The sequence below is a fragment of the Salvelinus fontinalis genome, chromosome 3 (genome assembly GCF_029448725.1).
Source record: "Salvelinus fontinalis isolate EN_2023a chromosome 3, ASM2944872v1, whole genome shotgun sequence".
In the NCBI taxonomy this organism is placed as follows: Eukaryota; Metazoa; Chordata; class Actinopteri; order Salmoniformes; family Salmonidae; genus Salvelinus; species Salvelinus fontinalis.
Window position 1 is genome coordinate 57,601,231 of NC_074667.1, and position 23,710 is coordinate 57,624,940.

Sequence of the window (23,710 nt, forward strand, 5' to 3'; positions counted from 1 at the left end):
GCATTGTCGGGAACTAGAAGCACAAGCATTTCGATACACTCAGCATTAACATCTGCTAACCATGTGTGTGTGACAAATAACATTTTTACATTTTACATTTACATTTAAGTCATTTAGCAGACGCTCTTATCCAGAGCGACTTACAAATTGGTGCATTCACCTTATGACATCCAGTGGAACAGCCACTTTACAACAGTGCATCTAAATATTTTAGGGGGGGGGGGTCAGAAGGATTTGATTTGATTTTGACATTTGTTTATAAGCAAGGGTGAAAGTAAGGCGGTATGGTCCAGGCAAAATAAAGTGTGGTACGCCATACCGGTTAAAAGTAAGTATTTTACAATTAAAACAAGCCCAAAAAACTACAGGCTATTAAACCATTATTTGACATTAGTGCATATCAGCCGCATGAATCATTAGCGAACTGACTGGAAATTGGTTGGTATACGCTCCAAATTGAGTTGTGGTTTGAGGAGAACACTTACATGTTGCCAAGGCATTAATGCGTGGCCGAAACGCCCGGACAAGGCGGAGACCAGTGGCCGAGAACGTGGCGCGCGAGGACATCCGTGGATGCATCAATTCAGCTACAAGTGTAGGCCTAATGACTTTGTCAATGGGTCAGTGTCGCTTTAGTTTTGAGTTTTTTTGTTTGTTTTTTACAATAATTTCCTCATCCAGGTTAGATGGAGGTCATATTGTATTTCTGTCTGTCTCCCCTTTTCGTAGGCTATAATATGGATCAGACATAGTTTTTATTGATCTGTTTGTCAGTCAGCAGAGTAGGCTACCCTGTATTTTTTATTATAAAAAAAAGAGTGCGCGCACTTGGATATCCCGTACCCGTAAGAAATTATATCTACTGTCACCCTCTGTTTATACGTCTTTTCAGCTGACGAATGTCTATATTATTTGGAAAAACCCTATTCGTTCCGCATACCCATTATTCTAGTGACTCAATTCCCCGAATGTGTAGAGGGCTGGCTGCAGGTCTAGTGGGCGGAGATAATCGCACCGATTCTTGGAAAGTGACTAGGGGGAAGGTAGTGGTAAAGTCCGATTCCTGGCAGCGAGCGCAGCGAGACAGAAAGACTGAATTACTATGATGAATTTAGACTCACCAGGAACGAGCACATTTTTTTTTTTTTTACACTGGCATTCACAGTAACAGATTTCAAATAATAAAATGTGAACAGGCTCGGTGGCGGTGCGCATGACGTCAGAAGCTCCGGTGTACTGAACAGTTCTCAGAATAGAATCAGAGTAGAATTCTTGGAATTGGTTCATTTTAAAAGCCGAACCCACACACCCTCCCTCACATGCTAAGAACCCATTTTAGAGACAACACTCATCTGCTGCTCTGTATCCTATTTTTCTACATTTCATATTTATTTTAGTGCTTTTGAATTAGTTTATTCATTTTCCGATGCGTCTCCATTCACTTAACATTTGCGTGAGACATTAATTAGAATAAAATAAGAACATTCCTTTGTATCGACCAGCTATATTTTCGTAAAAACCGCTGTGGAATTAGACTATTGTGGAATATTGAAGACTCACCATCATGATTCTTTGTGTTCAAGGGTAAGTTCACATTCTTTTGCCCCTGTTTGATGTAACATTTAATGCTTTGCCATTTGATTTTGAATATCAACATCAAAGACAAAAGTCGTGTTTATCTCCCTACAAATTCCAGGTCATTCTTAGAATTCAGAAATAATTCAATTACTGTCAATTCCAATATTTAAATTCCAAGAACTCAATTCCCAATTAAATTTTATCACTAACAATTGCACAAATTCTGCTGAGCAGATAGCCTAGCTATACTGTAAATAGAAATATATAACAAATCCTGCAATACATTTGATACTAGGCTCATTCCAATTCAAACAGTTTAAATTCTAATCCAATTCAAAATCCATAACATGAAGATTGTTTAAATTCGAATCGAATTCAGATTCTCCTCTTCAAGCGTGATTTCAAGAATTTTATTGGTATTTCAAATTAAATTGGAATCGACCCCAACCCTGTTGTGAATTCATATATTATAATACTTCCAATTGTGACAAGTCTAACCCGTTTCTGAGCATCTGAATCAATTCACACACAGTCAGTGACACTGCTTGATGTCAGGGCTCTTTGTCTGGCCAATGTTACAAGGAAGGGAGCCATCCGAGATTTAATTTTGAGATTTGAGGTCTTGTAAAACCACCAATCCCAAATGATGAGCTTTGTTCCAGCAAAACATCCCCCCCCCCCCCAAAACATTAAGGCCAAGGGTGGACTGACCATCTTGCATTTCAGACAAATGCCAAATAGACCAGCCCATTGGGCCTGTCTAACTTGTTTTTTTTGTGTGCAAAATGACAATTACTTGACTAATAATGGGGGCCTCGGTAAAAAAATGGTCCGGTGTGGGGGCCTGGAGGGAAAAAAATGGTCCGTGAGGGGGCCTCGAGGGAAAAAATTGCACGGTGTGTTAGCAATGCCAGGGCAGATTTCTGGTTCAAGTCCAACCCCTGATTAATTAGCCTATGACAATATTAGGACTTATCCTAGTGGGTAATGTAATGAATAGTGGGTAATGTAATGAAAGATTCACCTGGTTGTTCCCTACCGTCTCCTACACTTGTCCTGTGCTCATTGTTGTAGTCTCTTGTTTACAGCCCCAGACCACTGCTGTCTGGCAGCCCCACAGAGGGCCCCGTGGGCATGCGGACAGGGAGCATCTCCTCACCTCACTGCCTTCACAGCACTCCTCCACAGTGGGACCCCACGAATGACCTGCGCACCATCGCCAAAAACTTCTTCTACCTTGATACCTCAGGTAATGCAAATCGAATATTCAAACTGTAAACTCCATCCAACAGGCTCCCTGAAACCCTGTCATGGTTGTAATGTTTTTGGTAACAGGAGCTACTTGCGTTTCAATTCATCCAGTCGACTGTTTACTACAGGATTACTAAAATCTAAACCATTGAATAAGTGAATAAACTTTGACCTCTCTCTCTGCAGGCTGGTACTGGGGAGCCATCACAGCAGGTCAGGCCCATGCAGCTCTCCAGGCAGCGTCAGAGGGGGCCTTTCTGATTCGAGACAGCAGCCATCCCCTGTACATGCTGACCCTGTCTGTTAGGACTGCCCGTGGCCCCACCAGCATACGCATCCAGTACAGTGGAGCCCGGTTTCTGCTAGACTCCAGCTCGCCAGCCCGACCCAGCCTTTTGTCCTTTCCTGACGTGCCTAGCATGGTGCAGTACTATGTAGGACCAACGAGGAAGGTGCAGAAGGGCAAGGTGGAGGAGACTCATGGCGCACAGCCCGCCCAGAGGACAGTTCAGGAGAGCACAGTATTGCTGAAGCTTAAGCGGGCCCTGCACAAGCCCCAGGCCTTCCCCTCCCTCCAGCACCTCACACGCCTCACCATCAACCGCAGCACAGGCTGTCCGGACCAGCTGCCACTGCCACGCCCACTAGTGCGCTACCTGCAGGACTACCCCTTCCATGTATGAGGGTCCTCTGGTGCTGAATTAAACGAAACAGTTCAACTAAACCTTGAGGAGCACTGTCAGTAAGAGGTCCCTGGCAGCTGGAAACAACATCACTGCACTGGCAACTAATGGAGCCACATCAGACATACGGTTGGTCATGAGACCATGTTTGGGAAAGAACCTTCCAGAAAATGGTGCCTGGTTTTGGATTTCTCAGAGGGAAGTGGGGTTCTGTGTACCCCCCCCCCCCCCAATTCACAGAGGTGATTCACTGGAAAACACAACATGGTGCTAACTGTAGTGTCTCCTCGTGCTATGAGGGGCACAGGTTCTTTCTGTTTCTGAGCAGTGAATTGCTTTTCAGTCAGATGTAAATTGTTTAATTTTTTGTTTAGTCAACATTGTCACTTTTTTACCCCCCCGACACTGTACATATCCCTTTTTTTATTAAAACAATATTCAACATGAGTTATACTGCTCCTGTCTTCAATGTCCCATTGTCTTTTGGTGGGTGAAATGCCACAGAGCTTCATAGCCTACATCCACAAAATAAAAAAAATGGGTTGCGTGGGCAGTGTCCCCAATCTCAGTTATCTGAAGCTGTCTTTATGTTATAAAGAGATTAAACCCCCCTCAGGTATAAGTGTGTACACAGCAGAATCGACGAGGCAGTATAGGCTGGATTCAATGTGCTTTTGTGTAAGAGTGAATCTGAGTCAGCAGCCTAGTCAGCGGGGAGGGCGAATCCCTGGATTCGTAGAACTACTGAATGCCTTCTGGGAGGGTGAAATTCTGAGAGGGAGGGTTCTAAGAAAAGCCTCTCAGTAATTACCTTCAGCCTACTACTCGCTCTGTCACTATCACCCTCCTTTATTGCCACACAAACACACATTAGCACCTACAACGTCCTCAGGTATAAATGTAGCCCATCTACGATATGTATTTGTGCATGTTTGTTAATATCTACATTATTTGAGATCAGTAGTGTGTACAGTACGTGGCAGATGGATGGTGGGTGTTGAGGCTGGTCTGAAGCCAGTGAAACAGGATCCATATCTCACACAGTCTCAACGTTGGTCCTGATCTGTGTTGCACTCCTTTTTTTGAAGGATGCAGAAACGAGGCCTATAAGTGATAGAGAGAATATGAATCGGGCGTTCAATATTAATACATTTCTTGATCGAAGATTTTGTAAATGGAGTTATTTAACAAAGATATAGCAGTCTGATTTACTCCTGACCTGTCAGTGATGTCACGATGCGTGTGCAAGTAGTGTAACTCTTCAACACTTTCCTCTACCCACTGCTGGATGAGATGTGGATGACGTGGGTCTACTTCCAAGTATACACGACTGCAAGACAGGAAGAAATGAAAACACAGTGAAGTGAAACTTCTCAATCCATTGAAAAACAGGGATTGAAGTGGTGAGACCTGCTTTACAATAGATCCAACAGAGTGACTAGACAGAAAGCTTCTTAGTGTGCGCCACAAAACGGTACATCTAAAATAATACTGGCCTACTGTGACTATTCCCTTAAAAACAAACACTGTGGCCTGCATAAACACTTCCAATACAGTTTGGAGCTCCAGAACTGACTTGAGTTTCACCATATGGATATGATGAGAGGTAAGGTCACTAGGAACAATGGGGGAACGGATATTATACAGATAGCAATGATACATTCATATTGACCAATTTCAAGGGTGTGATTTTATGTTGTGTTCTAGATGCAGAAGATACACCTAGTGCCTTACCCATGGCTTGATAAGAGCTTTGGAGCCAGAGTCAGAATGTGTCTTATCACCTGCATGCCATCTTTCCCCCCATCCAGAGCAGCATGGTCCTCAAACCTGAGGATGTCAGCACAGAACACTAGTTCATATACCTCCATTTGAACTCAAAGTGTGCGTGCGTTTGTGTGCATGCGACTGCTCGTCTCACCTGAGGATTTCAGGTTCAAGTGATGTCATATCCTCTGAGAACAGGTACGGAGGGTTGCTGACCAAAGTGGAGACTGGACTGCACATGCTCACAATTATGTCTGCATCTAAAACATAACATAAAATCACACCCTTGAAATTGGCAAATATGAATGTAACATCTGTATGGTTTATCTTCCTTTACCGATTATATAATATCCCTCCCGCATCATTCCTATTGACCTTACCTCTCATCACATCCATATGGTGAACCTCAAGTCGGTCCTGGAACCCCAAACTGTAACATACATACAATCAGGTTTGCACATATTCACAAAACATGAATTAATGTCGCTAATCAAAGTAAAATGGATATCGTGTGTTTTCATGATTACCTGTGTGAGTTCTCTCTTGTCAGATCCACAGCGTCCTTGTTTTTATCTAAAGCAATTGCTCTGAGCTGAGAGAGACAAACTAACATATCAGTGTTGGAGTGAAGGGGCTCAGAGATCAAGGAACATGATATGAAAGAAAGGGAGAAAGTAAAAGAGCGGGAGAGCACACCTGTGGGAGGCTTTTAAGTAAACTGAGGGAGATAGCACCAGAGCCACAACCCACTTCCAGGCACTTGAAGCTGGTCTCCTCACTTAATCCAGTCCCCTGCTTCATCTGGAGATCTGTAAGCACTAGGCCAACCAGCTCCTGCACAGACAGACAGATGTGCAACCATAGCTTGACAGAAGGTCATGTCACTGCAATGGACATTCTGACGACAGTCACAGAATGAAATATGTAAATGCACTCTTATCACAAGAGATTATGGTCCCTTGTGTTTCAAATAACTTGTTTTATAGTATGTGTACAAGTGTCTTGCCTAGTTAAATAAAGGTTAAATAAAAAAGTGTACGTGTGTGTGTGTACTCTCCCGCACCTCAGTTTCAGGCCGGGGGATAAACACGGGAGGTCTCATCTTCAGTGTCAGATCTCTGAAGTCCCACTCTTCAATCACATACTGCAGTGGCATTCTGAACACACAGCACATTTCACATGTTCACACAACGTAGGCTACACTTTCAGCCTTTCACAGAGACAGAAGAATAGGTCAAGTGCACCGTCACTGACTGTAGCACGTTAAGACTAAGCTTGTATGTACCTGGTGAGACGTCTGGTACAGAGCTCCCATGTCTGCTCTGTCTGTTCTTGTGTCAGGAATTCAGCCAGCCTGTCCTGTCCAATGCCCTCTAACTGTGAGGGGAAGAGGTTGAGGGTTAGATGATTCCTTCAGTGGGAGACCGATAGACTGAGAAGGATAAAAAGTGGAAAGGTGAACATGCAAATGATTTGCAAGGATCATATTTTGGGTTCAGAAACTCACTGTTTTAGCACCAAGCAAATGTGCAATGATGTACTGGCTGGAGAGATGTGGCTCTGAGACACCTCTTTGCTGGAAATGGCCTGTCCATAACTTGACAGCTTGCTCCACCGTGAGCCTGCTAGCTGTAGGTAAGGCTGGGACGCATTCAGCCACACACGGAGACGTGCACAGCCACTGGAGGAAGGGAGGGAGCGAGACAGCAATAGAGAGAATATTATGAGGATATATTACGAGGATATTACGAGGCTTCATTCAATAATTAATTCCAGTTATGGTAATACTGTAAACAACGCACTTTCCTGGCAATCCACGTGCAACACTTTATAGGAAAGGTCATCTTTATTTACCTTGTGTCCAATAAATCCGTCTTTAAGTGGTTTAAAGCCGTTATAAACCACGTTCAATGGTCTTCGTAATCGTATCCACATGGTATTCCACTTTCTCTTGACACAAGACCAACATGTGAATGCAGCTAATAAGCGTTTGACTATATTAATTAATATTGTATAAAACCAGCTAAATGTGGTCTAACTAAGTTAACTGTACTAACTATTAAATACAAAAGAACCAACCATTTCAATCATTTATTAGGGGTATTCACTTCCGGGCATCATTCATTTTTTCAGAATAATAGTGCATCAGATTAATTCATAAATCTTTCCAGAATAAAAGTTAACTGTATTATGTCGATCCATACAATTAGGATGAAGTTAAATTCAGTTATATTTTTAAGAAGCAAATTGCAGTACATGCATCAAATGAGTTCATACTGGATCTACATTTATTTAACATTTACTATAAAGATTTAATTTCACAAATCTGACATCCATCAACTTGTTTGGCGTGTCCTGGAACGTACCCATCAGTAATGCGCAGTACGGGTAGTTATTATGTTCGGGAACTCCACCATGTTTTATCGATAGCGCAAGGTTGTTGTTAACCATATAGCTAGCTAGCATACCACTTGTTCGATTGTATTTACGCTGTGGTATATTTTTTGCATGACATTTAAACAAATTGGTCGTCAATTGCAAGGAAATACAAGAGGATCCAGTTGTATGTTTACACATTAGCCAGAGATAGCTGGACTAGCTAGCTAGGGTAGACTGTCAACAACAACCCTTCCCTGCTCTGTCAGGAATTAGGAGTAATCATAGCTACTAGCTAGCTACAGTAACAAGAGAGTGTTAGATACACAGCTACTGTAGGTCTTCAAAAATACTTATCTTCAATTGAGCATTCACATTGTCTGAGAACTGAGTAAGAGATTGACGCAGTTGGAGTTGCTTTCTTTCTTTCTTATAATACCTGAAGTTTAAAGTCCTCTTTACAACGTCTTCATGGGGATGAGTCGAATAGAGTGTATATTTTTTAGTGAGTTTCACCCCACACTGGGACCAAAGATTACTTACCAGGTAGGTGTACAGTAGAGTATATGTTTTGACAGTTTTTGCAACGAGTGTCAAGCTAACTTTTTAATCAAATCGCAATTTATTTGTCACATGCTTCGTAGACAACCTGGCGGGTAGACTTACAGTGAACTGCTTACTTACCGGTCCTTTTCCAACAATGCAGAGTTAAAGATAAGAGCAAAAATAGAAATAGTGACGCAGTGAATAACGAGTAAATATAACATGGTTACACAGTGGTGTAAAAATACTTTAATGTACTACTTAAGTAGTTTTCTTTGTGGTATCTGTACTTTACTATTTATATTTTTGACAACTTTTACTTTGCTACATTCATTGACAAAATAGTGTTCTTTTTACTGCATACATTTTACCTGACACCCAAAAGTACTCGTTACATTTTGAATGTTTAGCAAAACTCACTAAACACAAATGCTTAGTTTGTAAATTATGTCTGAGTCTTGGAGGGTCCCCTGGCTATCGATAAATAAGTAAAAAACTACAACGGTGCCCTCTGGTTTGCTTAATATAAGGAATGAGTAATTATTTATGCTTGTACTTTTAATACTTAAGTATATTTAAAACCAAATTCTTTTAGACTTTTACTCAAGTAGTATTTTACCGGGTAACTTTCATTTTTACTTGAGTAATTTTCTATTAAGGTATCTTTACTTTTACTCAAGTATTACAATTGGGTACTTTTTCCACAACTGGCTATAAATAGGGTTTAGAAAATAACATGGGTATACAGTGAGTATAAGTACTAAGTCAATGTGCAGAGGCACAAAGTAATTGAGGTACCTATGTACTGTACTGTACATACAATACATTCGTAAAGTATTCAGAACACTTGACTTTTAACACATTTTGTTATGTTACAGCCTTATTCTAAAATTGATTATTAACTGGGTGGTTCCAGCTCTGAATGCTGATTAGCTGACAGCTGTGGTATATCAGACCGTATACCACGGGTGTGACACAACATTTATTTTTACTGCTCTAATCTATCTAGGCAAGTCAGTTAAGAACAAATTCTTATTTACAATGGCGGCCTACCAAAAGCAAAAGGCCTCCTGCGGGGACAGGGATTAAAAAATATATATTCTCCCCCGATTTCTCAGTTTGGCCAGGCGGCCAGCTCTAGGAAGAGTCTTGGTAGTTCCAAACTTCTTCCATTTAAGAATGATGGAGGCCACTGTGTTCTTGGGAACCTTCAATGCTGCAGAAATGTTTTGGTACCCTTCCCCAGATCTGTACCTCAACATGACCCTGTCTCGTAGCGCTATGTACAATTCCTTCGATCTCATGGTCGTAGCGCTATGTACAATTCCTTTGACCTCATGGTCGTAGTGCTATGTACAATTCCTTCGACCTCATGGTCGTAGCGCTATGTACAATTCCTTTGACCTCATGGTCGTAGCGCTATGTACAATTCCTTCGACCTCATGGTCGTAGCGCTATGTACAATTCCTTCGACCTCATGGTCGTAGCGCTATGTACAATTCCTTCGACCTCATGGTCGTAGTGCTGTGTACAATTCCTTCGACCTCACGGCTTGGGTTTTACTCCGATATTTACCACAGGTGGACTCCAGTCACGTCTTAAGGATCAATGGAAACAGGATGCACCTGAGCTCAATTTCGAGTCTCATACCAAAGGGTCTCAATACTTATGTAAATAATTTTTTATTTTCAATACATTTGAAAACGTTTAGAAAAACCTGTTTTCGCTTTGTCGTTATGAGGTATTGTGTGTAGATTGATGAGTCATTTTTTTTATTGAATCCATTTTAGAATAAGGCTTTAACGTAACGAATGTGGAAAAAGTCAAGGGGTCTGAATACTTTCCGAATGCACTGTATAGGTAGGGGTAAAGTGACTATCAGCAGCTTATGTGGTGAGTATGAGAGTGTGTGCGTTGCATCAGTTTGAGTGTGTGTGTTGGGGGTATCAGTAAGTGTGTGTGGGTAGAGTCCAGTGTGTGCATAGAGTCACTGCTAAAGAGTTAGTGCCAAAAAAGGTAAATGCAAGTAGTCCGGGTGTAACCGATGTGAAATGGCTAGCTAGTTAGCGGTAGTGCGCACTAATAGCGTTTCAATCGGTGACCGCTTTGAGACCTTGAAATAGTGGTTCCCCTTGCCCTGCAAGGGCCGCGGCTTTTGTGGAGCGATGGGTAACGATGCTTCGTGGGTGACTTGTTGATGTGTGCAGAGGGTCCCTGGTTCGCGCCCGGGGCGAGGGGACGGACTAAAGTTAAACTGTTACATTGATGCTGTTGACCCGGATCACTGGTTGCTGCGGAAAAGGAGGAGGTCGAAAGGGGGGTGAGTGTAACCGATGTGAAATGGCTAGCTAGTTAGCGGTGGTGCGCGCTAATAGCGTTTCAATCGGTGACGTCACTCGCTTTGAGACCTTGAAGTAGTGGTTCACCTTGCTCTGCAAGGGCCGCGGCTTTTGTGGAGCGGCGAGGGGACGGACTAAAGTTATACTGTTACACGGGTAGCCCTTTGATTAGCTGTTTAGAAGTCTTATGGCTTGGGGGTAGAAGCTGTTCAGGGTCCAGTTAGTTCCAGACTTGGTGGATTGTTACTGCTTGCTGTGCTGTAGCAGCAAGAACAGTCTGTGGCTTGGGAGGCTGGAGGCTTTGACACTTTTTTGGGCCTTCCTCTGACATTATCTGGTATAGAGGTCCTGGATGGTACGAAGCTCAGCCCCAGTAATGTACTGGGCCGTACGCACTACTCTGTAGTGCCTTGCGGTCGGATGCCAAGCAGTTGCCATACTGGTGATGCAGTCAGTCAAGATGCTCTTGATGGTGCAGCTGTAGAACTTTTTGAGGATCTGAGGGCCCATGCCAAATAATTTCAGTCTCCTGAGGGGGAAGTGGCATTGTTGTGCTCTTTTCACGACTGTGTTGGTGTATTTGGACCATGATAGATCCTTAGTGATGTGGACACCGAGGAATTTGAAGCTCTCGACCCGCTCCACTACAGCCCTGTCGATGTGGATGGGAGCGTGCTCGTCCCGTCCGTTTCCTGTAGTCCACGATCAGCTCCTTTGTCTTGCTGACATTAAGGGAGAGGTTGTTCTCCTGGAACCACACTGCCAGGTCTCTGACTTTTACATTTACATTTTTACATTTAAGTCATTTAGCAGACGCTCTTATCCAGAGCGACTTACAAATTGGTGCATTCACCTTATGATATCCAGTGGAACAGCCACTTTACAATAGTGCATCTAAATCTTTTAATCTTTTGACTTCCTCCCTGTAAGCTGTCTCATTGTTGTCGGTAATCAGGACTACCACCGTCGTGTTGTCGGCAAACTTAGTGATGTTGTCGGCAAACTTAGTGATGATGTTTTAGTTGTCCGTGGCCACGCAGTCGTGGGTGAACACGGAGTACAGGAGGGGACTAAGCACGCACCTCTGAGGGGCCCCCGTGTTGAGGGTCAGCATGGCTGTGTTATTGCCTATCCTCACCACCTGGGAGCGGGCTGTCAGGAAGTCCAGGATCCAGTTTCAGAGGGAGGTGTTCAGTCCCAGAGTCCTTAGCTTAGTGATAAGCTTCAAGGGCACAATGGTGTTGAATGCTGAGCTGTAGTCAATGAACAGCATTCTCACATACTGTAGGTGTTCCTTTTGTCCAGGTGGGAGAGGGCAATAAAGATTGTGTCATCTGTGGATCTGTTGGGGCTGTGTTCTATCTTTTCCCATCTTTGTATTGTGTTTTATCCTTTCCAGGTTCCAGAGGAGTACATATCCCGGGAGCTCTTTGACACAGTACAGGTGTACATCATTACCAAACCAGAACTGCAGAACAAACTCATAACTGTGTACGTACACTTGGGAATTTACATTAGGATATTCTTATTCATGGTCCAATTTAACAACAGGTCTTATTTTTCTCTCCTCTTGTGTCTGTTACTTGAACTATGTGAAGAATTTATTTGGCTGCAATTTCTTCCTTTCCTGTGGCGGTCCTCACGAGCCAGTTTCATCATGGCGCTTGATGCTTTTTGTAACTGCACATTTTCCAAATAGACTGACATTCATGTCTTAAAGTAATGATGGACTGTCGTTTCTCTTCGCTTATTTGAGCGGTTCTTGCCATAATTTGGACTTGTCTTTGATTGATGTAGAACGGCCATGGGGAAGAAGTTAATTGGTTGTCCGGTGTGCATCGAGCACAAGAAGTACAGCCGTAATGCTCTGCTCTTTAACCTGGGCCTTGTATGCGATGCAAGGACCAAGACCTGTGCCCTTGAGCCGATTGTCAAGAAGCTGTCAGGGTACCTCACAACGCTGGAGGTAAAAGGATCTCCCTGGAGGCTAGTGCTGTTTTTCAAAACATCACAAGATCTGAATGTCTTATGGGATATATACAGTGGGGAGAACAAGTATTTGATACACTGCCGATTTTGCAGGTTTTCCTACTTACAAAGCATGTAGAGGTCTGTATTTTTTTTTATCATAGGTACACTTCAACTGTGAGAGACGGAATCTAAAACAAAAATCCAGAAAATCACATTGTATGATTTTTAAGTAGTTTGCATTTTATTGCATGACATAAGTATTTGATACATCAGAAAAGCAGAACTTAATATTTGGTACAGAAACCTTTGTTTGCAATTACAGAGATCATACATTTCCTCTAGTTCTTGACCAGGTTTGCACACACTGCAGCAGGGATTTTGGCCCACTCCTCCATACAGACCTTCTCCAGATCCTTCAGGTTTCGGGGCTGTCGCTGGGCAATACGGACTTTCAGCTCCCTCCAAAGATTTTCTATTGGGTTCAGGTCTGGAGACTGGCTAGGCCACTCCAGGACCTTGAGATGCTTCTTACGGAGCCACTCCTTAGTTGCCCTGGCTGTGTGTTTCATGTCGTTGTCATGCTGGAAGACCCAGCCACGACCCATCTTCAATGCTCTTACTGAGGGAAGGAGGTTGTTGGCCAAGATCTGTCGATACATGGCCCCATCCATCCTCCCCTCAATACGGTGCAGTCGTCCTGTCCCCTTTTCAGAAAAGCATCCCCAAAGAATGATGTTTCCACCTCCATGCTTCACGGTTGGGATGGAGTTCTTGGGGTTGTACTCATCCTTCTTCTTCCTCCAAACACAGCAAGTGGAGTTTAGACCAAAAAGCTCTATTTTTGTCTCATCAGACCACATGACCTTCTCCCATTCCTCCTCTGGATCATCCAGATGGTCATTGGCAAACTTCAGACGGGCCTGGACATGCGCTGGCTTGAGCAGGGGGAACTTGCGTGCGCTGCAGGATTTTAATCCATGACGGCGTAGTGTGTTACTAATGGTTTTCTTTGAGACTGTGGTCCCAGCTCTCTTCAGGTCATTGACCAGGTCCTGCCCTGTAGTTCTGGGCTGATCCCTCACCTTCCTCATGATCATTGATGCCCTACGAGGTGAGATCTTGCATGGAGCCCCAGACCGAGGGTGATTGACCGTCATCTTGAACTTCTTCCATTTTCTAATAATTGCGCCAACAGTTGTTGCCTTCTCACCAAGCTGCTTGCCTATTGTCCTGTAGCCCATCACAGCCTTGTGCAGGTCTACAATTTTATCCCTGATGTCCTTACACAGCTCTCTGGTCTTGGCCATTGTGGAGAGTTTGGAGTCTGTTTGATTGAGTGTGTGGACAGGTGTCTTTTATACAGGTAACGAGTTCAAACAGGTGCAGTTAATACAGGTAATGAGTGGAGAACAGGAGGGCTTCTTAGAGAAAAACTAACAGGTCTGTGAGAGCCGGAATTCTTACTGGTTGGTAGGTGATCAAATACTTATGTCATGCAATCAAATGCAAATTAATTACTTAAAAATCATACAATGTGATTTTCTGGATTTTTGTTTTAGATTCCGTCTCTCACAGTTGAAGTGTACCTATGATCTAAAAAAATACAGACCTCTACATGCTTTGTAAGTAGGAAAACCTGCAAAATCGTCAGTGTCTCAAATACTTGTTCTCCCCACTGTAGGTCAAAGTGTTAACATTTCTCTTTATTTTGCAGCTGGAGAGTGGGTTCATATCGAATGAGGAGAGCAAACAGAAACTGCTACCTATTATGTCCACGTTGTTAGAGGAGCTAAATGCTACTGGAGCCTGTACCTTACCCATCGGTATGTGTGCATTTGTACTCAGCAATGTGTCAGACAGTCTTTTATCTTTCTCTCACACACCATTCGTTCCCTCCCTCTTATTTAGATGAGTCCAATACAATCAACCTGAAGTTGATTGAGCAGCGCAGGGACCCTCTGATCGTGCAGGAATACGACGTGCCTGTCTTCACTCAGTGCAAAGACCACTTCATCAAATCCCAGTGGGATCTCACTACTCAACAGGTAGGTCTTTCCGCCACCCCGACAGTGGCTCACACAGATAGACCAACGCCTCATCCATACCGGAAGCGTACCTACAGTGTGGCTGACATCCCATCAAGGGTTTCAGAGAAACAATGATTTGTCTATACAGTACCAGTCAAAAGTTTGGTCACACCTACTCATTCAAGGGTTTTTCTTCATTTGTACTATTTTCTACATTGTAGAATAATAGTGAAGACATCAACACTATGAAATAACACATATGGAATCATGTAGTAACCAAAAAAGTGTTAAACAAATCAAAATAGATTTTATATTTGAGATTCTTCAAAGTAGCCACCCTTTGCCTTGATGACAGCTTTGCACACTCTTGGCATTCTCTCAACCAGCTTCATGAGGTAGTCACCTGGATTGCATTTTAATTAACAGGTGTGCCTTGTTAAAGTTAATTTGTGGAATTTCTTTCCTTTTTAATGCATTTGAGCCAATCAGTTGTGTTGTGACAAGGTAGGGGTGGTATACAGATAAAAGGGGTCCATATTATGGCAAGAACAGCTCACATAAGCAAAGAGATACTACAGTCCATCATTACTTTAAGACATGAATGTCAGTCAAGTTTCTTTAAGTGCAGTCCCAAAAACCATCAAGCTCTAGGATGAAACTGGCTCTCATGAGGAAAGGAAGACCTAGAGTACTGTGCAATGTCATCATGCACCTGTCTCAGATTAAAGCCCTGATGAAAAATTATGTTAGAAATGTGTTGAATTCTGTTGTAGATCCTGGCCTACATTGATGGGTTCAGGCATATCCAGAAGATATCTGCAGAAGCGGATGTTGAACTTAATCTAGTCCGGATCGCCGTACAGAATTTACTGTGAGTGCTTTAAAACTGGTAATATGATGCAACAGATAATGAACCCATTGGAATAGATTCTAAGAGAACTTCCTTTATGATGAAACATTTCCCTTTGAAACCATGGAATAGATACTAAGAGGACATTCTTTATGATGCAACAGAAACATGCAACATTTCACCTATGAAACCATGGAATAGATTCTAAGAGAAAATTCTTTTTCACAGGTATTATGGTGTTGTAACCTTGGTTTCAATATTTCAGGTAATGAAACCCTCAGTAACAATACCTTCTTTACATAATGTCTTCATTTGAAATGTGGTGTGTGTGTGTGTACAGTCCTGCTTACACACTGTATGTTGTGTCTCTCCAGTACTCCAATGTGTACTGCACAACCCCTACAGTCCAGAGCCTGATAGATGACAGGTCCATTCAGGAGGAGTGTCTCAACTATGTCACCAAGAAAGGTAACAGCCAGTTTGGAAAGTTGTAGTCAGAACGAGTTAGAATTTGTTAGAGTCAGTGTATGATAAGTTCTGCTGTCTGTGTGCTTCAGGACAGAAGAGAGCCTGTTTAAGGGATGTGTTCCAGCTGTACTGCGGTCTGACTCCAGGCACCACAGTTCGCGATCTTTGCTCCCGCTACTCACAGCAGCTGCAGAGGGTAGATGAGAGGTGAGTTACCAATCATCCATGTTGACTCATGATGTTTATGTGGTTGACATAGACCTCAATGTCCATATCTATTTATTTGTTTATTTGTCAGGGACCATGTACAACATGCCATTGCACCAGATTTAGCTAGATAGCTAATCTTCATCTACTCGGAGAAGTGTAGAGAATAGTGTTGTTGATATCATGTGATGCTCAACAGGAGGCTGATCCAGTATGGACTGATGAAGGCTCTCATTCGCCGTCTGCAGAAGTATCCTGTTAAGGTGACACGAGACGAGAGGAGCCGCCCACCACGCCTTTACACTGGTTGCCATAGTTACGACGAAATCTGCTGCAAGACGGGTAGGTTAAGGCGTTTATGATGACACATTACTGGTTTTATAGTGATGACAAATGTGTTTAGGAAGATTAATAATTACAGAGGGCTGGATAAGTATTTTGAGAAATCATTCTATACTCTGTAATCTCTCATGGCAGTGCCTTTCCCTGTATTTGCAGGAATGAGCTACAAAGAGCTGGACGAGCGCTTGGAGAATGACCCCAACATAATTGTGTGCTGGAAGTGATACCCTGGCTTAATCAGCAACCACACTCACTTTGATAGAGAAAGCCATCTCTCTAACAAAGACAGACACGAGGTCCGATTGTACTGAAACAGAGGCCTCCTGCTCGTCTCTCATCTGACCCACACAACTGCCTGCTGTCCAGGAGACACAATGTGGATCAACCTCGGCCAAAGATGCCTTAAACTGACTTTTCTATCATTGTTGTTGTCTGTGGACTTCATCTGAAATGTTCTGGAAATGATCTGTGCATTCAAAGGCTGAGACATGTAGGAATTTTTATACTACTAGTATGTCACCTGTTATCATCCTCAGGTTTTTCCATCCAGACTTTGAATCAATCATTGTGGAATAGTTTCATTCGGAACAATGAATGGAATAATTTAAAAAGAACACAAAAATTAGGAATGTGGCAGGTAGCCTAGCGGTTTAGAGCGTTGTGCCAGTTCAGAGAACATTCGGTAGTTCAAACTCTTGTGCCGACTAGGTTACAAATCTGTTGATGTTCCCTTGAGCAAGGCACTTAACCCTAATTGCTCCTGTAAGTCGCTCTGGATAAGAATGTCTGCTAAATGACTCAAATGTAAAATGTGCTTATTAATGTACCAAAAAATGATATTAATACCAACTCCTTGCAATAATAAAGATGCTTTGTTGATTTGAATGACCCATTGTCTGACTGTTCATCTTGCTCACTTCACCTACAGTGCCTTCAGAAAGTATTTATACCCCTTGACTTATTCCACGTTGTATTACAGCCTGAATTCAAAATGGATTGAATTGATTTTGTTTCTCACCCATCTACACACTGTTTTTTCAAGAAATTTGCTAACATTTCCAAAAACATGTTTTCACTCACATTATGATGCTCAACCCCATAATGTTTTTGGAAATGTTAGCTAACTTATTGAAAATTAAATACAGAAATACAGTCTCATTTACAGAAGTATTCACACCCCTGATCTCAATAGATGTTAGAATCACCTTTGGCAGTGATTACAGCTGTGTCTTTCTGGGTAAGTCTCTACGAGCTTTGCACACCTGGATTGTAGAATATTTGCACATGCTTAAAAAAATTCTTCAAGCTCTGTCAAGTTGGTTGTTGATCATTACTAGACAGCCATTTTCAAGTCTTGCCATAGATTTTCAAGCCAATTTAAGTCAAAACTGTTACTAAGCCACTCAGGAAAATTCAATGTCGTCTTGGTAAGCAACTCCAGTGTATATTTGGCCTTGGGTTATTTTTCTGCGGAAAGGTGAATTTGTCTCCCAGTGTCTGTTGGAAAGCAGACTGAACCAGGTATTCCTCTAAGATTTTGCCTGTGCTTAGCTCTATTCTGTTTCTTTTTATCCTAAAAAAAGAGTATACTCATAACATGATGCAGCCACCACCATGCTTGAAAATATGAAGTGGATACTCAGTAATGTGTTGTGATGGATTTGCCCCAAACATAACACTTTGTATTCAAGACATAAAGTTAATTTCTTTGGCACATTTTTTGCAGTTTTACTTTTGTGCCTTGTTGCAAACATGATGCATGTTTTGGAATAGTTTTATTCTGTACAGGCTTCCCTCTTTTTACTCTGTCAATTAGTTTACTATTGTTGAGTAACTACAATGTTGTTGATGCATCCTCAGTTTTCTCCTATCACAGCCATTAAACTTTGTAACTGTTTTAAAGTCACCATTGGCCTCATGGTGAAATCCCTGAGTGGTTTCCCTCTTCTCCGGAGTTAGGAAGGACGCCTGTATCTTTGTAGTGACTGCGTTCATTGATACACCATCCAAAGTGTAATTAATAACTTCACCATGCTCAAAGGAATATTCAACGTCTGCTTTTTTAATTTGACCCATCTATCAATAGGTGCCCTTTTTTGCGAGGCATTGGAAAACCTCCCTGGTCTTTGTGGTTGAATCTGTTCATTGCTCGACTGAGGGACCTTACAGATAATTGTATGTGTGGGGTACAGAGATGAGGTAGTCATTCAAAAATCATGTTAAACACTATTATTCAGTCCATGTGACTTAAGCAAATGTTTACTCCTGAACTTATTTAGGCTAGCCATAACAAAGGGGTTGAATACTTGTTGACTCAAGACATTTCAGCTTTTCGTTTTGTATTAATTTGTAAAAATGTTCAAAAACATATTTCCACTTTGACATAATGGGGTATTGTGTGTAGGGCAGTGACAAAAAAAACCTCAATATAATCCATTTAAAATTCAGGCTGTAACACAACAAAATGTGCAAAAAAGTCAAGGTGCTTGAATATTGTAATAGGATCATCAACTAGCGCATGGTCAGGGGGCCAGAACATGATTACAAATAATTTGTAGACTGCAAATTGACCACAAGAAGCCCAAACAGATATCATATTTGACAAAACATGCGTGTGAATACTTGGGAACAGATTTCCAAAATGAAAATGACTTGGAGCTGATTTCCTGTTTTTTTTACAGTCTTTTATGTCCAACAATGAAAAATCTAAAGAAATAAGTTTTTTTACTTGAGGTGTGTGGGGGGGGGATATAAAACTATTTTGCCTGCGGGCCACCAGTTGGGGAACCCTGGCCTAGTTGTTACAGTGTGGTAGACCCACATATCACTACCTGTCCTTTGTCTCCTTCTACAGGAGAGATAGAGAAGTACATTCATGGAAAATGGCAGAAGGTTCTGTCTGAAGGTGACTAAATTGGACGGCCAGGTCTGGATTGCTCTGTACAACCTGGTGCTGAAGGAAGACTGCCAAAGGAAATATGTCTTCAACAAGAACTAGGGCTTAAAGGTACAGTAGCCTCAGCCAGTACTGGCGCTTCTGATAAGAGTGGCCTCTGAACCCTAACTTTCAAATCTATAGCTCAGGAAGAATGTCTGTTCAGATCATTGTCCTTCAAAATCTGTTCTTATCTCCCCTCCGATTAGAAGACAGATGAGGTATCCAGGCTTTGTTTTGACTGGTGTTTTCTCTTACTATTATTTCCATGATTGTCTCTCCTTCCTGAACATACGTGAGGATAGAATTATGAGCTCTGAGAACTGTGTAGGATAGCATAGGTGGTCTATCAGACAGACCACAATGCAGACAATAAAAGTCTAACTCAAACTGAAACTTATTTTGTGTGTAGCTGTGGTTTCATGACAGAGGTGTTAATAGACCAGCTGCCCAACCTGGTGGAGCTCCAGCGCTTCCTCAGTCACCTCACTGTAACAGACCCTGCCCCTCCAAAGAAAGACCTAATCTTGGAACAGGTGAGGAAAACACACACACACACACACACACACACACACACACACACACACACACACACACACACACACACACACACACACACACACACACACACACACACACACACGGGTTTCCGTTAGCCGGCTTTTGCCTATAAAATAAATGTAAAGCCGATGAAGTGAAGTTGTAGCTGGGGGGGCTGTATATTATACATCCCGATTTCACACTTCTGCACCATTCTCTCACTCCTTGCACGCTGCCTTATGTGCATCAAATCACATTTTATTGGTCACATACACATATTTAGCAGATGTTATTGAGGATGTTGCTAAATGCTTGTGTTCTTAGCTCCAACAGTGCAGTAGTATCTAATATTTAGTATCAGCATGCGTCTGCTGCTGAGGAGAGAGAGAGCGATAGAGGAGAGAAAGTTAAAGGAAAGAGGAGAGAAAGTTAAATTCCGACCTAGAATATGTGGACATCTATAAGTACCTAGGTGTCTGGCTAGACTGCAAACTCTCCTTCCAGACTCATATCAAACATCTCCAATCCAAAATCAAATCTAGAGTCGGCTTTCTATTCCGCAACAAAGCCTCCTTCACTCACGCCGCCAAACTTACCCTAGTAAAACTGACTATCCTTCCGATCCTCGACTTCGGCGATGTCATCTACAAAATAGCTTCCAATACTCTACTCAGCAAACTGGATGCAGTTTATCACAGTGCCATCCGTTTTGTTACTAAAGCACCTTATACGACCCACCACTGCGACCTGTATGCCCTAGTCGGCTGGCCCTCGCTACATGTTCGTCGTCAGACCCACTGGCTCCAGGTCATCTACAAGGCTATGCTAGGCAAAGTGCCGCATTATCTCAGTTCACTGGTCACGATGGCTACACCCACCCGTAGCACGCGCTCCAGCAGGTGTATCTCACTGATCATCCCTAAAGCCAAAACCTCATTTGGACGCCTTTCCTTCCAGTTCTCTGCTGCCTGCGACTGGAACGAATTGCAAAAATCTCTGAAGTTGGAGACTTTTATCTCCCTCAACAACTTTAAAAATCTGCTATCCGAGCAGCTAACCGATCGCTGCACATAGTCCATCTGTAAACTACCCACCCAATTTACCTACCTCACCCCCCATACTGCTTTTATTTATTTACTTTTCTGCTCTTTTGCACACCAGTATCTCTTCTTGCACATGATCATCTGATGATTTATCACTCCAGTGTTAATCTGCTAAATTGTAATTGTAATTGCCTACCTCATGCCTTTTGCACACATTGTATATAGATTCTCTTTTTTTTTTACCATGTTATTGACTTGTTTATTGTTTACTCCATGTGTAACTCTGTGTTGTTGTCCGTTCACACTGCTATGCTTTATCTTGGCCAGGTCGCAGTTGCAAATGAGAACTTGTTCTCAACTAGCCTACCTGGTTAAATAAAGGTGAAATAAAATAAAAAAAGGAAAGTTAGAGAGTATGCCTACAGTGAAAAGCCTACCAGGGATGTCCTCTCTATGGACAACTTTTAATATTGTAGTGAACAAAGATGAGAAGAAAGTTGGTACGACCAAATGCAGGCTACTGTGCAACTCGCTATTCAGGTAGGATGCAATTTTGAAAATAAAAACATTTGCATTTATAATAATTTGTATTAATCATTATTATTACCGTATATCAGTGGTCACCAACCTTTTTTGAGTCAACATCACTTTCTGAGTCAAAATGCAAGCCGAGATCTACAGTTCAGATTTTTTTTCAACATTACTTAAAAAACGTAAGCCTATGCAACATTAACCTATGCAGTAGGCTATAGGCCCAAAACATTATCACCGCATATTGGCTTTGCTTGAATTGCCCTGCCAATGCATTTTTGTACTTCTCTAACCATTTTATTAAAATGATATTTCAACATTTGAAGTAGGCTATATGATCACACTGGTAATAGATCAGTTGTTATATTACTTGTGAGGCACAGCTGAGTGAGCATAATAATAATAATAACTTTTTTATATTACTGTGCTGATGGAGCCTGCATCTGATGGTCAGTCAACGTCCCACCACTCTCCCTTTCCTCTGCTGACACTGACCAAAAACACCGTCTTCCAGCTAATGGCAAAACTCAAATCGCACCACATTATTTCTGCCTCATGCACAAATTCATGTTGTTACTCCTATGACCAGAGAAAGTTAAACATTCCTCGATATTAAAAAAGACCCAAGCTGCTAATAATAACAACGCAAGCCTATCAATACACTTTTCGACTCATTCATTGCAGCTGCAGTGCTGGTTGTAGTGCAAGTGGAAGTAGGGAGAAAGAGCATTTTATGGCTTATAAAAGTGTTGAATACAAAGTGTTGACAGTGCTGAGTAAAAACTTAAACATGAACTCAGTCATATAAACAGCAGCTCTTTGCTCAATTCGTTGACAGTCTCTCTCTAGTCATGGTTTTAAACGTTTAGAAATCTCAGTATCAACTTTGCTATAGCTTTCTTTTACGCCTGCTACGCTACTGCAGACATGTTCATCTGAACCATCCGATTGGCCAGTAGTAGGCCTATAGCGCACTTGATCTGCTCCCCCCCGGGAAGGCAGAGTTTGTACCTTCAGAGATATGAAATAGTTCACAATGGGAACACGTCGGGTGCACCTAACACAAACAACGTGAAAAAAAACAAAAAAAAACGATTGAAAGCCTTGTCATTGTTTTTTTACAGAAATGTTTGGTAATCAACTAGGAATGCCTTGGCGATTGACCGGTTGGTGACCACTGCTGTATATCATTGTTATTATTGTAGGCCTATTTATTAATCTAAACAAGTTTTAAATATGCATAACATGTTTTGTTTTATTCTGTTGAGACATTTCTGTTTGCTAAATTAAGTTTGATCTGTCTTTTTAATTGTGTGCTCCGTATTTAGTTTAAGATAGGTTATTAGTATGCTTGTTGTAAAATAAATATAATTAGCCTATTGCTGTAATTTGTTGGGTATGGTAGGTACTAGCCTTTCTTAGTAATTGCTGCAAAATATCCAGTTGAAAACATTTGTGAAGGTTTAAACCAGCTCGCAAGTGTTTTGTTTCATTCTGTTGAGACATTTTCTTTGGCCGAATTAAAGGGAGACTCACACAGTCACACACTGTATCTTCGCATGTGCACAGGTTTGCTTCAAACTGTTCACAGCGTGGTATCCATGGGACCAAAAGCTCAAGGGCGTAACTTTGTGTTACATATTGGGGGGGTCAGGGTCAAAGGGTTTCCGGGGTCATCACCCTTCTAGGGGGGGGGGGGGGGGGGGGGGGTCCGGAGGAATACCCCCCATGAGATATTTTTTGTTAAAGAAATAGCTGTGAAGTCCTAAACTTTACTGATAATTTGGTCAATATATCCCAACCACAACTGAAATACCAATAATTTCTGTATTACTTTAAACTGTTGGTCTACTTTAACAGCTCAGAAAGTAACCACATCTGGCAATTTGTTTGTAGAACGACTGTGAGAAAGTCAGTTCTGGGGTGCGTTCAGTTTGATTGAACGTTTGCTACGTTGCATAACGGGCTTGTACTGAACGGCACGTTTCCCCAAACACTTTCTTCAACGTTCTTGAACAGACTTTGAGATAGCCTACGTTTACTCCATGTGGTAGGTGTGGCCCCTCCCCGTTTTTAAACTGGTCGTTCAGAACAGCACCGTTTAGGTTTAATTTAACATTGCATTATGTTTTTTTCGTGCTGAATACTCCAAAATTAATGGAAATAAAATGAATGGTGACACCATTAAAATATAATTTGAATGCTGATTGGCTGACAGCCGTGGTATACCATGAGTATGACAAAACATTCATTTTTACT

At 42.0% G+C, this 23,710-nt stretch overlaps 3 protein-coding genes across 3 annotated transcripts; 2 read left to right on the forward strand and 1 right to left on the reverse strand.

Annotated features, from left to right (window-relative positions):
• Positions 1 to 1,494: 1,494 nt before the first annotated feature.
• LOC129851177 (cytokine-inducible SH2-containing protein-like) lies at positions 1,495 to 3,959 on the forward strand. The gene is made up of 3 exons (XM_055917538.1): positions 1,495 to 1,584; positions 2,667 to 2,827; positions 3,016 to 3,959. The coding sequence occupies exons 1-3, from the start codon at positions 1,565 to 1,567 to the stop codon at positions 3,510 to 3,512; spliced, it is 678 nt and encodes a 225-aa protein (XP_055773513.1). The 5' UTR covers positions 1,495 to 1,564; the 3' UTR covers positions 3,513 to 3,959.
• Positions 3,856 to 7,621, reverse strand: hemk1 (HemK methyltransferase family member 1). Its single transcript, XM_055917536.1, has 11 exons — positions 7,134 to 7,621; positions 6,787 to 6,960; positions 6,565 to 6,656; positions 6,343 to 6,436; positions 5,976 to 6,113; positions 5,807 to 5,871; positions 5,660 to 5,709; positions 5,434 to 5,539; positions 5,247 to 5,342; positions 4,732 to 4,842; positions 3,856 to 4,616 (listed from the first exon to the last, which is right to left on the reverse strand). The coding sequence occupies exons 1-11, from the start codon at positions 7,212 to 7,214 to the stop codon at positions 4,559 to 4,561; spliced, it is 1,065 nt and encodes a 354-aa protein (XP_055773511.1). The 5' UTR covers positions 7,215 to 7,621; the 3' UTR covers positions 3,856 to 4,558.
• Positions 7,622 to 7,688: 67 nt separating this feature from the next.
• Positions 7,689 to 17,287, forward strand: nprl2 (NPR2 like, GATOR1 complex subunit). The gene is made up of 11 exons (XM_055917534.1): positions 7,689 to 8,201; positions 11,937 to 12,028; positions 12,335 to 12,503; positions 14,223 to 14,331; positions 14,417 to 14,553; positions 15,309 to 15,406; positions 15,614 to 15,650; positions 15,760 to 15,853; positions 15,943 to 16,060; positions 16,260 to 16,402; positions 16,559 to 17,287. The coding sequence occupies exons 1-11, from the start codon at positions 8,127 to 8,129 to the stop codon at positions 16,624 to 16,626; spliced, it is 1,140 nt and encodes a 379-aa protein (XP_055773509.1). The 5' UTR covers positions 7,689 to 8,126; the 3' UTR covers positions 16,627 to 17,287.
• Positions 17,288 to 23,710: the final 6,423 nt, after the last annotated feature.